We start from the raw sequence: 16950 nt of genomic DNA, 5'->3' as shown, positions 1-16950 counted from the left end.
AGTCGCACAATGAAATCTAAATTATTAACTGCCCTCGGATCATTCTAAAAATTGGTTTCCATTACATTTGACACCATAATCTTAGAAGTATAAATTGTTATAAAGTGTTATAAAAATATACATCTTGTAAAATTTAGTGTGTTGATAGTTCTACAAATATCCTTTTGCCAACTATCCAAAATCATGATAACAGGGTTGACACCATAAGATGTTCCTATGTAATAAAAACAAGGATGTTCTAATAAAGAAAACAAAAGGACCAAATGATTTAAGTTACTGTCTATTTGTTTGTTTTTAGAGATATGCCAATGCCAACAACGCATAGCAAACAGTTGGTGTCATCTATTTACTGTTAGTCATTATTTACACATATTAATTAGAGACACAGATGACACCTGTTTTGCAGAATGACCCTACTGTCTTTATATTGGCTGAGGAACAACGGTGTAAGGTCTCCCCTTTGTTTCAAGACAAGCGTTACTCAGACACCCCGCTGTGTGTGAGGTGAGCTGGTGGAGCTTACCTTGGCCTCCTCCACATAAGGAGAAAAGAGCCGTGGGCGGACATAAATGCCAGCGCTCTTCTGCCGGAGCCAGGAGTTGGCTTTGCCTCCCTCTGCTGTGGGCAGCATATCAGAGGGAGGGGTGCTGATCAGACCCCTCTTCATCTGTTGCAACGAAATGAATAAAACTTGGTTTGTGATGGTATGAAAATGATTATAGATTTCTTTGCTACTTAAAAGACTTAAGGTGAGATTAATCTGGATTTATGTCCACAAGCTCATAATGATGCTACACCACAATTTATATTATAAACTCAAGTTAAGGTTTGTTGGACTGATGATTTGGGCTACCGGTCAAAGGTTTAGGATCACTTGACAAAAAAATTTCTCAGGATCTTAGAAATCTAAATCTTAAGGCGTTTCATTGTTTGAAATTACATCTGTAGACAAAAATATAATCGTGCCAGCATATGTTAACATCATATCTTTTATATGAAAAAATATTTCTGAAATGGATTAATGGACGGAATAGAGGAAATTCCTTCAATACTTCTAAAAAAAGATTCCCAGGTTGAGACCTCAAAAAGCTGAATGATAAAATGCCAAGTGTATGATTCTGCAAATTCTAGGCAAAGGAAAACTTCTTTGAAGATGCACAAATTTAACAGTTTATTTATTTTGGATGCTTTTAGTCACAACATAATTCCCACAGTTACAATTGTGTTATTCCACGGTTTTAGTGGCTTTACTATTATTCGAAAATGTGGAAAAAAGTAAATAAAGAACAAGTAATTGATCCTAAACCTTTTCACTCAGACTGACATGGTAGAAACTCTTTTTTGGTAGATCCACATACAGGACAAAGATGTAAAAAACTGCTGTGGAGCAGTTTGTCCGTTTAGGGCTACTGTAGAAACAACATGGCGAATTCTATGCAAGGGGTCCCGCGGTGTATGTAGATAGAAAACGCTCATTCTACGTGATAAAAACATAACGCTTCATTATGTAAAGTCTTTGTACACCTCTGAAGACACAGTTATGTATATTATATTGCATTTCTGTCAATAGATCCTCCAAAAAAATGACACACAGCACCTTTAAGGCTCCACTTTTATTCATTTGGAAAAGAAAGACCTGTACATTCTTAAAAAATTACCTTTTGTGACGAGACAGAAGTTTCCAAAACACTAAGGTGAAGAAAATAATTACAAGATAGGTGAACACTTTTTAGGAAAACACACAAACTCACAGTGTCAGAGAGGACTTCGCTGTTAGCGGGTAATATGTGCTCCGTTCGGACAAAAGGAAGCAGCGGAGAGAGAATCTCTTTGAGCTCCTCCAGGTCCAGATCTCTTCTTTTCACACCACGCTTATTCACACTATGCGCAGTCCCAGACAGCAGGTTAGGCTCTGGGGGAAACGCATAAACACACACACACAGTCAGTCACGCACGCACACAGGCAGGCACCTAGATTCACACACGCAGACGTTAACTTGGAAAGTTCTCAGAGGAAAAGGTGTCCAACTTTCTAAACCCACACTATAGATTAGACAAAGATGGGTGGGGGGTGTGTGTGCTTCCAGAGGATTAGCGGTATCAATATGCAGCTCTGCTGACGGCTGCCTTGCCCTTGAGCGGGGAATTTAAGCTTGGGGAGGCTGCAATGAAACCGATCCCAAGATCTAAACCTCGGCCAACAAATCTGGATCACAAATAACCTAATCATACATGCATTTGGATCATACATATCCATGTACATAAACTAAACCCCTGTTAACGCCAAAAGGAATGTGTGATACTGCTCCGCTACATCCATTAAAAATGTGTTTGGTGGGAAAACCACTCAGAGATCATGTTTGTGGTTTGGCAACAGCGGTAAACGTTCAAGATAGTGTTAGTCGGTGGTATATTTGATTCTGTTGGGTACACAGAGCATTTGGAGGCTGCGTCTGAGGCCGCCAGCCATATGCTACGGTTCTGTATTGCAGAACACTTGGCCTGATTTCTCAGCGCTGAGCCAGTCAGAGTCATTACTACACATTAGGAGGATTGGGGAATAAATCTTTATACTGCCGTGATTCAGATTCTACGACAAGAGGAGAAAACGGGGACAAAGTCAGTGCCACAAAACGTCCGGCCCAGGAAATGTGTGCATTAAGTTGATGAGAATGCATGTGTAAGTGTGTTAAAAAAACACATAATGAAAAATCAATGCATTGATGAGGGAACTTAAAGTGATAGTTCACCCAAAAATGTCATCATTTGCTCACCCTCATGTCATTTAATACCTGTATAAATTACTTTGTTCTGATGAACACAGAGAAAGATATTTGGAAGAACGTTAGTAATTTTCAATTCTGTGACATCATTGACTGCCATAGAAGGAAAAATAAAATAGTAGTCAAAGGTGCCCCAGAACTGTTTGTGTTCCTTTATTTTTCAGAATATCTCACTTTGTGTTCAACAGAACAACAAAATATATATTTTTTCCTACTACGGAAGTGGATGATGTCACAGAACTGAAAATTCTTACAAATATCTTTCTTTGTGTTTAACAGAACAAAGAAATGTATATAGGTTTGAAACAACCTGACAGTGAGTCTCATCAGAAATGATGACAGAATGTTTATTTTTGGGTGAACTATCCATTTAATAATCATTCATAATGACTATAATAGTATTTAATGCATAACAGAGGCTGTATAAGATTACATGCTCTCACAGACAGACATAGACATGTAAGACTAAATGAAAAATTGTGCATTATTTAAATTAAAGCTTATGCAGAGTTCGGTTTTCTGTCCATTTGAGTAATAAGTAGCTCAGTTGTATTCCTAAATACATAGTATATGACACATTTAAAGTGATAGTTCACCCAAAAATCATCATTTACTCCCCCTCTTGTCATTTCAAACCTGTATGACTTTCTTCCTACTGCAGAACAATAAGATATTTTGAAGAGTGTTGTCAACTGGCCCCACTGACTTGCATTGGTTTTGTGTCCATACAATAGAAGTGATTGGGGGCCAGTGCTGTTCGGTTACCAACTTTCTTCAAAATATCTTCTTTTGTGTTCTGCGGAAGAAAGTCATGAAGGTTTGAAATGACAAGAGGGTGAGTAAATAATGACAGAATTTTCATCTTTGGGTGAACTATCATTTTAATGAACCTGCATGAAATCGCATCAATTACTCGTTCATGACGTTAAGCTGGAGTTTTGTGGCTTTTAGTAAATGTGTTAGCTTTTATGATATCTATATAGCCTAATACTAAATGTTAACTTGTAGTGAGCACTTAAAATGTACACTATCTCTCCCTCTTCAGAGCATAAATAACAAAAATACTGACTCATGTCTGACTCATACAACGCTGACTTATTTTGTCCAATGAAATGTGGATGTCCCTTCGCCAGAATACCACCTACTTCTAACTACAATAGCAAGCAGCAAATCCTTTTCATGGCTGTGATTTAATCCAAAGGCTATTGAGTATGTAAAAAAGGGACATGCACAGATGTGTGGTACCTCTATCTGCCATCCTCTTGATAAGCTGGTGTTCACCCCACTTCACCACATACTTCAGTATGTCATGCTCACTGGCCTGTGTACAGAAGAACAACAGTACTTGTTAATATTACTGAACTCAGCTAGTATTTCTAGACTGGACCCAGGTGTGTGCACATGGAAAAATATTATATTTAATACAAGAGCAGGCATAACAAAACAAGGCTAAAGTATGGTAGCAGGTCTTGCAGGTGTCAGGTGAAACCGGAGCAAAATTATTCTACTGCTATATCATCTACAATTTGGAATATTGCGCAGCTGAAATCTCATTTCATTAAAAAGTCAGGAGCCAGCCCAGGTTTAAAGGAAACAGATTAACCCTTGACTTCAGCTAAATGACACGTTTTAATATGCAGCCAGTGTGGTCGATTTTATGTCTGCAAAATTTCACAGATGGCTTTAAGGCTGGTACACTCTGCCCCAAAAATCTCTCAAATGGTTGTTGGGGTTTGTAGGATCAGATTTTTAAACCTTTCAGTGTTTCTTTGGGCAGTGCAATGGTTGTGTTCCAAAACCTAGAGAGCTGGCATGTTTTCTACACACTATAGTCAGCAACCGCACACGTGAGAGTTGGTTTTGGCTCCAAGTGTTTTTCTCACCAGGGATGCATGTTTTGGCCAAATCCTAACTTTAGGACATTATTAATAGTGTCATTTGTTGGTGTTTGTTGAGTGTAAATTAGCCATAAGGCTTCACTGTTAAAGTACAAACTGAAAATCCCCTAAAAAGAGTGAGAAGACACTTGGCTTTCCAAAAAACTATCAATATTTCTCGTTGTTGTGTTGTCATTAATCTCCTTGCACAGTCAGGCTCGAAGTGCTGAATCAATCAGTTAATCCCCCTTGTGACACAGAGTATATCAGTCAAATCAACTTAATTCACTTTTTGTTTACAAGCTCATAGTCACCAGAGGCATTTGTTAATTTCAACAAGCTTGACCCCAGGTTATTGAAGTATTGTAAATGTTGAAGCATATGGAAGAGTCGAGGCACTAGCAGACTTCTCTGCGTCAGGCCAGATGTGGTTGCAGCTCTCACTAAAAGCTCACGGGGAGAGTTGGATGGGGTCATCTGATATAGATGACTCATTCATCCAAAAACAAAACCAGGTGACCTTTAAGAATTGAGAACCCCGATCAGCAAAGATTGATCAGCAGACTGATACTGACACTGTTGCCTGAAATAGAGAGGGCTGAAGGGCCTGCAATGATTTACGGATTGAAATAAACACAAATGTCCCAATAGTGCAATATGAGCTGGTTACCTTGAATAACCCCATCTGGGTTTCCAAAGAGAAAATAAGCTTGAGCTTAAGATCAAACGTACAGAACTGTGTTGTTTGAAACATTGAGTTAAAATGTAATTTAATTCAATTAGACAGTGAGGTTGTTGACATGTCGAACAAAATCGACCAAAGATCATCTTATAAAAATCTGACTAAGCAAGAATGGTTTGAGAAATGTCTTGAAAAATCAGTTTTGAGTCGCAATGTTGTTTGTTTGTTTGTCAACATCAGACCTGCAAACTCGAAAGAGAAAACTTTGTCACACCAGCCACAATTTGCTGGTCAAAATTGATTAAGTCTTTTGGCCTCCATAGGCACCTATGGAGCAGCAGCTAATCACATGATATATGACCTAGGTGGCGCTTATACGGAAATGAGAACCGTGCTGCTGGCATAATGAGTCGGTCTAATTTTGAGCTACAGGAAAAAGAAGTGAAAAATATGGATTTTATTAGAATTTGAGATTTTCATAAAAAATAAGTACATTGCCCTCGTCTCACGATCCCAATGCTCCAAGTCTTAATTAAACATCTAAAATGATCTTTATTTGTCTACGTTTTCTGAGAGGTGCACCTCTCTAAGTCTTTACTAATACAAAGGATGCATGTCCATCGCGCTTGCGCATCTGATATTTTGGTTTTGAAACATGCAGGATTGAGAAAATAAAGTGCGGGAATGATGTTAAAAGAGTTATTAAGAGAGATAAAGTGCAGGACCTGATTGATGCGAGTTATAGGAGCTACAAAAAGAAAAAAAGAGTTACTAAAAGCTTTCATAAAAAAGAAAGTTCAAAAAGCAGACACAAGCAATACAAAAGTAATCCACGTGACGACATATTAATGTATTATGAAGCAAATTGATTGGTCTCTAAAATAATTGTTAAATATCATCTCTAAGCTACAGCTTCTGCGACTAAAACTTCGGACGACTATGAATCGCACCTAAGGGCAGGGCCCAGTTGCAAGAAACCCCCTAGGGCAGAGGGGGGCAAACTACGGCCCACGGGCCATATACGGCCCGCTGAAAACTTTGAGCCTCGAGGGAGTTTTTTTACAAATACTGCATTTGAGTAATGTTTTGGTTCTGAACTACTAATTTGATGCAATACAAGCGAACGCCAATAGGCGGCAGTATAAACGCACGCAGTACAGTTAGGGCCTAACGTAGAATTAGAATGCATTGGTAATAACTCGGACGTTAATGAGTGAAAATGAGTGTGGCGAAAAAAAGATAAGTGGACTCTGAAAAGTCAGTTTGAGAAAATTAGCTTATTGCGGAGAACAATCACCAGGCGCGTTGAAGTTATTGATGAGGAGCTGCTCTCCGAACTAAAAAAGAAAGCGGACGGCTTCAGTCTTTTTTCTATCGCACTGGATGAAAGTACTGACATCGCAGGCACTGCTCAACTTTTGATTTTTGTCAGAGGAATGAACGAAAATTTCGAAATAACAGAGGAACTTCTTGGGATGGAATCAATGATGGGAACGTCCAGGGGCGTTGATTTATATGACAGTGTGTCCGTCTGCCTGGGGAAAAATAACCTGCCATGGGGAAAGCTGACTAGTGTCACAACGGATGGATCTCCAAACCTAACCGGTAAAAACACTGGACTGCTAAAATGGTTACAAGACAAAGTAAAAGACGAATGCCTGAACTCAGAAGAACTAATATTTCTTCACTGCATCATATAAGAAGCGTTGTGTAAAAGTGTGTTGAAGCTAGAAAATGTTGTCAAAGTGGTTGTGAAGCTTGTCAACTTTACACGGGCAAGAGCGCTTAACCATCGGCAGTTCATTCAGCTACTTAACGAAACGGAGGCAGAGCACCATGACCTCTTATACCACTCAAATGTGCGCTGGCTAAGTCTCTGCAAAGTGTTTCACCGTGTCTGGGAACTAAAAGGTGAGATAGCAACGTTCCTCAATACAGTTGGTAAAACTGACGACTTTCCCGAATTACAAGACACATATTGGCTGACCGACCTTGTGTTCGGTGTCGACACACTGAGGCATCTGAACGATCTCAATTTGAAACTTCAGGGAAAGGACGTTTTTGCGCACGAACTGTACAGCAACGTGAAAGCGTTCAAAGCCAAACTTGTATTGTTCTCCAGATATATATCCAGTTGAGATTTTGCTCATTTTACAACACTGGGCTGACTAAGCTCACCAGCAATAACACAGTCTTACATTGAGAGGTACAGCAGCACTTTGAGCGACTCGCATGCAGAATTTTCCCTTCGCTTCACAGACTTTGCAAAAATTGAGACTGAGCTTGAACTTGTCTCACGCCCCCTATCTTTTGACAGTGAGAATGCACCACCAGACACACAACTGGAACTCATTGACATCCAGTGTGAAGTTTCAGACAACACCAGTTATCCAGTTTTATGCTTCACTGGATGAAATTATTTTCCCAAACATTAAGAAACATGCCCAAACAATGCTTGTTTTATTTGGATCCACAGTGTGTGAACAAACCTACTCAATCATGAACTACAACAAAGCCCACCGCAGATCAAACCTAACAAACAGCCACTTGTCAGCTATCCTGAGGATCTCTACATCAAAGATCACTCCAGACTTTGACACCCTTGCAAGGAGAGGGGACCAGGCTCATTGCTCACATTAACACTGTCATAACCATGGCTTGGAAAGGCAATTACTAAGGTTTTCCTGAGTTTTTATCAGACATAGTTTTATGATGACTGATATGTACATAGTAATAGAAGTGCAGTGAGATTATATCTGTTGTAAATATGACTCAATAATAGATATTAAATAAGAATTGTTGTTTAATGTGTTAATATGACACATTTTTCTGTCAGGTAATATATTTTCCATGTATACCTCCAGTTTAAATAAATGTTCTATTATCAAGGTTGTAGCATGCGGCCCTTCACTTGGTTTGCAAAACTTGATGTGGCCCTCTGGTCTAAAAAGTTTGCCCCCCTCTGCCCTAGGGTAAGAAAATTCTAATTGTAACAGTATTGTTACTAAGGGTCTTCTTACCCTAAGGGGTTTCTTAGAACCGGGCACTTGCAAAGGGGAAATTTGCAACTTTATGTTACAGTTGGAGATCGGCAACTGTATCTCATAACAGCCGTTTCGATCACACGGGCGAACTGAATAATATATACTGTATATATATCATTCAACGCCATTTTCTCTTTATCCGAGACGACACTTTGCGTTCGTCCCTTTCAGCAAAGCTTTTCACGGGCGCAAAAATGACATTTACAACGCAGGCGCTATGATGTTGCCTGTATCTGTGTATTGAATGTTCAAAATATGACACCTGAGGACTTACGTTTTATAAATCACCAAGGACCCCCCCAATCTGGGTAAAAACTCTTGGGATCTATACGATTCACAAGAATGGCATAATTTGGATTCAAAACTGCAAATTTCACCGAAAAGCGGCTAGTTTGCTTGTATGCATCGTTCTTCAAAAGATATTTTTGTGTTCTGTTGAAGAAGAAAAGCCATACAGTTTTGGAATGACATGACGTAACCGATAAAAAAATCATTTTGGGGTAAAAATGCTGTGCATAATACAGTAATCAGGCAATGTGTAAGATTATGTAAAGTTGTGCAAGATTGTTAATATAAATACACAGAGAATCACACTGGGAAATGACTCATGTGGGTGTACAGTCACCTGCAGATAATCGGACTGAATGGCTGCCAGCAGGTGCTCCTTGGTAAGCTCGTACAGGACATCGGAGGTCATGACCTGGCTGAAATCTTCACACAGGAAGTGCGTGGCCTGTCGATGAACCCATTTAGAGCCGTAGGGCTGTGAGCTCCACTTTAAAATGGCCACAACAGAGTCCAGCGAGATGCTCTCTGCCACAATGTCTTCACAGCCTAACAGAAACAAACAATGACATCGGGTTATATTTTGGGATAGGGTTTGGCATATTGATCTCACTTAAACATGCAAATCTTTGTCCAAACCTGTAAGTTAAGATTTATAACAAATGTGGGTGGTCGAGAGTTCTTGGAACAGAGAACCACTCCACCTGCCCAAGATTATCCTAACTTTACTCGACAATACTTGAACATGAAAAATAAAGTACTTAAATACTTCAAGAATTTCTTCAAACACATTATATGCAGATAAGTGTAACATATAAATGGAAATGTATGCATTTCAATGTCAAAGTGAAAACTGATGAATAATTTATCCAGTTATTCACAACAAAACACAGCTTTATCCTGCTTTCACAACTGTGCCCGGAATTGCTGATTTTTTCTATTTTGTCTCTTTCATTCGATACTTCATTCTCTCCTTTTTCAAACATCAAAAGACAGAATGTCAAAAAAGGCACTGAGTGCCGTTTAATCAGTAAATGTCGCCGTTTGTGTTATGCGTTAATTTCAGCAATATTATCTATATTATGTATTATTATAAAGCTCCGTTAGCAGGTAAGATCAGCCATTCAGTATAATGGTCTAATTTTCAGCCTGTTCCTCACGCAAAGCTGTCGAATCACTGCAGAATACTTGACATATATTTGCAAAAACACCATCTACTTGTATTTGAATGAAAACAGCATTCTCAGATATTCCCAGGCATCCTAACAACCCTATAGGTGTTTTACGGAAGAGATTAATTAATTTGACTCAAATTAGGAGTATATCTCCAAATTTACATTAGGTTACGCGTACATACTGAGCTGTACAATTAAATATTTAATTGAATGACATATCAGAGCACAAGTGTGTGAACAAAAAAAACAATATCTATACAATCCAGTAAAGCTATATCTTTATTTTTCATATCTGCGTATTGCCAGTGAAATGTAAAGGTGTATTGTTGAAGTTTGAGATCTAATCATATTGTCTTCTCTTCCTCTTATGTCTCTTTATTACACGGCTCATATGAATGCTTGATTCTGATTGGCCAGTCGCGACATTCCAAGGGTTGTTATTTTCAAATAACAACTGCTCAAAACTAATAACACCCTGTAACCCGGATGCTCCAAATCATTTTGAGAGGGGCAGTTTGATATTACACAATTATAAATATGTGTTTTAATAACATGACATTATATTTACAAATGATTAAACCAATTTGCCTGTTTGTAACGTTTGAACGTCGTTTCTTACTTTAAAACCGAAACTAAACGGGTTTTCCTCGCGGAAGGACTGCATTCGGTAAAAATGAGCTAATAAAATATTTCAAATTCACATTTTATGTCCAGTTTTTTTCTCATGTGGCAAGTAGCCGTGTAATAAGCGGGATAATGTACAAGCAGCCGGCTGTTATCGCGAAATAAGCCCCTTCAGTGTGATACAAGACCCTCCGCTTCGCGTCAACTGCCTGTACATTATTCCTTAGATATACCTCCTGAGAAGAGCAGCAGTGCATCTGTTAGCCTGCATGACTAGAAACAGCAACGAAATGTCAAAGCATTCACTCATAAACCCGTCCCTGTAAATTATAATCACCGATCGTCACCGATAATCAATGCCCTGAGCCTCATATTAGCCCCTCTGGAGAATGTCACCTAGCATCCAGAATGCTCATCATTCATTATTGACTTTGAAATCAATGTGTACATTGTTCGCGTTGAGCATGAATATCGGGCTACAGATCAATGTGAGTTAATGAAAGTTAATGATTAGGAGCGTGTCGAATTTACACCACCAGGCTGACTGTATAATTTACATAAAAGTAGTTAATAAATACTCAGACCTGAGATGAACACGAACAGTCTAACATTAGACACGCAATGCAAAAACGCTTGCATGACAGTAAAACTTTGGGTGGGGAACAACAAATATTGTTTGGGCAAAGGTACTTTGATGCCAACTGCAAGACTTGATGATACAGTAATAAGAATTTGGTGGATTCCATCAATATGTTAAGTTGCATTTGATTCTTAATTCTTAGATCTATAAACCTAAAACATGTTTTTTGTAAAACAGCCTTTTAAAACAATTGTGTGTGGAAACACAACAGAAACAATATTATTTATTCAAATTCTGCAGCTCAAACACCATTTACATGCGACAGCTGAAAATCTACATTCAACACATTCACAGAGAAGAACAAATTTCATTTGTGTATTTGTGTATGATAATATAGCCTTTCAAAATAAATCAAAATATATATGAAACATACTTCCCACACAGATGTACTCCTCATGAGTTAGTGTGAAACTGACCTTATTAGTGGTTTGATCTTGTAACCCAAAGACTTAAACTCCCCTCTCACAAAGATCCTCTAAATGAGGGTTCCCTGATGAGCACGCCCGCTAAACTCCACAGTGAAAGGGTACATTTTAGGGGTGTGTCGAGACACTTATCCCATGAGACGGGATGAGACACGAGACTGGGTTCACGAGAACGAGACAAGACTTTTTTAAAGAAATCCTCAATGATGAAATATATAGGGAAAAAGTCTTTTATTCACCTTAACACAAAATGCAAAAAAATGTAGGCATAAAATCAACTTGTACTTTATGAAACACTAAACTTCTATTTTAATGAATTATATTATGCAGTAATAATATGTAAACACTGCAAAATGTTTTGTCACAAACTCAAATGACAGGCAGTAATTGCACAAATGCATGCTTTGTTTTCTTAACAGGCGTAGCTTTTAGTAAAGAGCTGCTTGTTTTCTCTATATGATTTTGCATAGTGCTCGTGTTAGCAGAGGTGGCGATCATTTCACACTGTCAATCCTCCTTCCTCCACCTTTCACCGGTGGGAAAGTAGCAACGCGGGATGGAAAATCACGTTGTCTATGAATGGCCGGGCAGGTCACTGGAGCTCACAGCAGCACGCACATACTTTGTGCAGTTATAAGCGTGTTCTGTACAGTAATGAAAACAGGTTGCACCACAACAAAATGTGCACTCACACAAATGCTCCCAAATATATTTTGAGGTCGCACAGGTTAAATTTAGGGATCATATGTGACTAAAATTGTCGCAATTTTGAGCCCAGCACTCCATCATGGCAATTGCGTAAGGAAATTGTGTTCTCGCGAGACACATCGGATCTCTTCACACCCCTAGTAAATTTATATTACTTGATTCTAGACATGCCCGGTTAACCGAAAATATATATCTCACGTGATTTATGCACAATTTGTGAGTGCAGTACGGTAAAATGCTGCTGCATCCGAAAGCCAGAGGGCGCTCTCGTGTAGAAACTCCAAATATGCACTGCAGAAGAAGACCATAACACATGTAGTTCTAGGAAATGCCTAAGGACATGTTTTCATCACTGATCCTCAAGCCTCCTCAGGTATTTTCATGATAATAAAGTATATTTATAATGATCATGTTTGACGGGTGTTGCTTTATAAAATGCACGTTATAAGTGACTCAAACTCGCACTGCTTTTAGATCGAGCAGCATTTCTACTGATCCCAGAGCCGTGCTTCACGGACAAGCTACGCATCAATAAAATAATCGATATTTTGCATTATCGCAGCCAACTCGGTTTCAGCAGGATTTAGTGGTAACCGCGGTTAACCGGGCACATGTCTACTTGATTCATGTCTTGGGATTAAATTGCATTCTTTAAATTAATCTTTTAGATATTAAAATATGTAGCGTTACAGATGTTGGTTAACATTGTGTGTGTTAACCTTGAGGGTGATGCCATTGAAGCATTCTCAACATTATACAAAAGCAGATAGGTGTGCTTCTTCCTTATTATCACTATAGGTCATCATGTACTCTCGATTCATGTCTTGTTTGTTCAAAGTAATGTAACCAACAAGAGTTCATCCTTAGAGCTGAAAGATGTGTTGAAATCTTTAACATTATGAAAAAAAGTGTTGAAAAAGATTCTGGAAGGGACTTAGGGGGAGTACTTGATGGTGGGTGTGAGAACTCTTCCAGTCATGAATAAAATTTATATAAAAAAACAAAAACATTTCTTTGTATAATTTCCAAGACAGCAGATTTGACATTGCTTTATTTAACTGTGTTCATTTAAATGTGAAATTTAATTCACATGTCCTTTATTAAATACTTTGGCCAATTGAATTAAGTTTTCATTAAAATGAAAAACTTGCAGCGCAAGCTTAACACATCTTACCATGTTTAAAGATATTTCATGGAATTTTGTCCCAAGGTCCACTTGGGCCTTGTGATGAGGTACAAGAGTCAATGCTAAACAAAAACCTTGGAGATCTGGAGCGGAAACTCTGCATGTGGGAGTTATACTGGGGAACAGCTTGTGTGATGAGAAATAAGGATGGTAAAAATACAGAGGATGAGAAAAGGACATCTGATTTCTACTTGTGCTGCCTTAAAGTGATAGTTCACCCAAAAATGAAAATTCTGTTACTCACCCTCTTGTCATTTCAAACCTGTATGACTTTCTTCTGCACAACACGAAAGAAGATATTTTTAAGAATTTGACCGAATGTTTACTTTTGGGTGAACTATCACTATCAGTTTTTAATTACAAACAACGAGGCTTGGCTTTAAGTCATTTCAACCTACTACTTCAGTTTTTCATTGTCTTTACTTCAACTAAGCAATTTGAGCTTATTTTTTATATGTCACGCTTGCCAAAATGTAAAATTTTAGGTCAAAATGACTTGTAAATCCAAGTTGATGGCAGAATTTTTTTTGACAGTGATTTCATGTGAAGCTGATGATAAATGTGTCAAATTCAAAATCACAAGCAATACAGCACTCTATACATAAACACATTCAACATAAACATCACATTTTCTCTCAGGAAGCGCATTTTATCAGAGACCTGAAGCTAACAACAGGGCGATGTGGTGGGAACTACCTAATGGAAGTCTTGGGCTCATTTTACGGTCTAGTACACCTGATATAAGCAGGAGAGCAGAGAAACGCAGGAGGGCTGCAGGGACAGTGAAGGACTGATCATTAGGGCATCTATTAGCCTTGAACAAGTGCAGTACCCCAATTAACCAGCCAGAGCCCCCAAGCTTGATACAAGGGGAAGACAGAGTAAAAGGTTGCAAGGAGGAGGAGAGAGAGAAGGTGAGCGGGCGAACGAGAGAACTGGCAGAATGCTGAGAGGAAGAAAAATGGGTAAAGGAGACAAGATAAGGAGGGTAATGTCAAAAAGGACAGAGATAGCAGAAAATTTGCCGAGTCTATATGACCGAACTTGAAGGATGAAATTTACGGACAGATACAGAGATGAAAATGAGACGTGTTGAGTGGAGGAGCCCTTGTGAGGTGGTGGGTTAAAATTCTGCATGACCTTTCAGACAAGCTGTAACAGACAGAATCATTACAGAGCAGACAGTTTTCTCATAGGCTTAATGGAAACACCACCAGCAATCTGTGTTAATACTAATCAGAACGATGCCTTCAGGCCAGGAGTTTTTTTATATTTTTTATTGAGTTTGGAAGGCACTCTAAAGGGCGTCTGACTGAGCTACTTGAACAAGCATCACCATAGAAGTGTTGTCATTTTAAAGAGAACTATCCAAAGACATACATTATAGATTTAACCTTCCTATGAACAGTGGAGCGTTACTGAGGCAATTGTTTTGTTACCCAGAAAACTTTAGGTCTGTACGCTGAAGACAAAAAAAAGCAGCTTTATCATTTGTATATTTATAAGAGAAAACCAACTCACTTTAGAGTTTAAATGGATTCTTAAGATTTATTAATATGTTTTCACCATTTCCTTTCACTCTAGTAACATACGCCAAAAATAAAAGTATATATATATACAGTATTTATTAAGCGTAGAATCAATTTAAGCACGAAAGCCAAGCCCGCATGGAAAGAAATAACAAGGTCACAAAGAGCGGGGACATGCTTTATGGACATCTGAAAAGATCCTACCGCCCAAATTCCATTGTTAGCCAATAATAAAATATCAAAGCATCCATTCAACATAACGAACAGTGACACAAAACTGCAAGCTGAACAAAGAACGCAAAATATAAATGGGTTTTAAGTTCTTGAATAATTTCACTATCACCAGATGTCTCCATCTCAAATGAGAAGCAATGCATTTTTAAAGCTGCTAAGCAGAAGAAATGTGCATGGTTCTCTGTAGCTCAACCCCCCCAAGCACTCCCATGCAGCATTACATTTGCACTACAGAGCAGACCTATGGCACGCCAGGCTGTCAGTTAATGTCATCATCATAGGTGCACTGTCGCGTTCCGCTCTGTCACTGTCTGTCAGTTAAATCAGTCACCGCACTAACCCCTACCAAAAAAACATTCTTTAGCTCCAAGTCGACCTATTTTCATCACACTTAAATGTTCTTGTGCCAAAGCAGAACTCTACCAGATATCTGGATCGTCATATTGTTTGCCCTTTTCCACCTTGTTAGATCCTGATCCTTCAAAAATATCACTCCTTTGTCACTGGTTCATATCAAAGGTAAACTGCACCCATATTAAAAGAGAGCTGCACCCAGTCAGCCAAGATAGAAATTCTTAGTGACACCTTTTAAAATTTAAGTGTCCATATTCTACCATTTTGTGACTTATATTTTTTATATTGTATATCAATTTGGTTTTATAAAAGCAATTATTTCTGTCTTTGACCCCGTTTAGTATGCTAATGCACTTTAAGACCTCTATATGCAAATATGATTTTGAACAAGATTATACTGTAAGGTTATACAATGTCATTGTATCATCCATTTGGGCCCAGTTATGATTTTACTAGAGATGCACCGATACAGTATATCAGTATCGGCCGATAGTTTAAAAACAGCCGATGATCATGGCCGATATATCCTGTCAATAAAAAGAGGACAGGAAAATACAATGAATTTGTGCTCTGTATTAAGAAAATACTAAGAAACATCACCAGTTTGATGTTCAATATAAATATGATACAATATTAATATGATACAAATATAATACAAATATTACATGAATGAATCACATTTAAAACGTTAAGAAATATTAATTTAAACTTCAGAATTTAGAAAATGTAAGTTAATATAACCACCATACTATCAGTATCGGCATCAGTGTCGGCAGATATCATTCTGAATAATCCGGTATTGGTGGAGAAATTTAGTATCGGTGCATCTCTAGATTTTAAATTTTTCATTTCACATTTCCTCATTTGAAAGTCAATTCAGTCAAGTCTCTCCTATGTGTCCTCACTTTGAAGTAGCATTGGGAAGTTGATCATTTCAGGCTTTCCTCATTAAAACATGCAAATAAACTTCATTTCCCAACTCAATACAATTAATACATTTCTCCCCCCTGTAAGCATCCTCTTTGGTTCCAGACACACCTTAATAAACTGCTGGCTCAACAGCAAGTAAACACTGGCAATGAACATGTAAACAATGACATCACAAATATGTTCATTAGCATGTGATGTATTCCAGCACCACAGTCCCACAAAATCCTGTGGGGAAACACTGCAATAGCACTACTGTCCCATTCCTACCATGATATTTATACACACAAGTTAAGAGTTTAACATATGAAGTTAACAAGCTCCACAGCTGAAGGAGCTGATTTCCTGCGGTTAGTGATTTTTCACTGTTCCAGACCAAGGGGCAGCTTTTATCAACGCGTGTCTGCCCGGTCAGCACATTAATTATCTTTGCCGTGTACCAACCCCCCCCTCCACCAGCAGCTGACTGGGTGTTAA

At 38.4% G+C, this 16950-nt stretch overlaps 1 protein-coding gene across 2 annotated transcripts in view; it reads right to left on the bottom strand.

The window, feature by feature from the left end:
- btbd7 (BTB (POZ) domain containing 7) overlaps positions 1–16950 on the bottom strand; it is a 64764-nt gene that overhangs the window by 7447 nt on the left and 40367 nt on the right. For both annotated transcript variants that reach the window (XM_057352387.1, XM_057352388.1), the window contains exons 4-7: positions 9012–9220; positions 4029–4104; positions 1752–1912; positions 524–667 (exon numbers count right to left, since the gene is read on the bottom strand). In XM_057352387.1, coding sequence (XP_057208370.1) covers positions 524–667; positions 1752–1912; positions 4029–4104; positions 9012–9220 — 590 coding nt within the window. The remainder of the gene's footprint in view (positions 1–523; positions 668–1751; positions 1913–4028; positions 4105–9011; positions 9221–16950) is intronic.

Source organism: Triplophysa rosa, linkage group LG15, assembly GCF_024868665.1.
Source record: "Triplophysa rosa linkage group LG15, Trosa_1v2, whole genome shotgun sequence".
NCBI lineage: Eukaryota > Metazoa > Chordata > Actinopteri > Cypriniformes > Nemacheilidae > Triplophysa > Triplophysa rosa.
The sequence above is the reverse complement of the archived record's forward strand: the minus strand, read 5'-3'. Positions and strand labels throughout refer to the sequence as shown.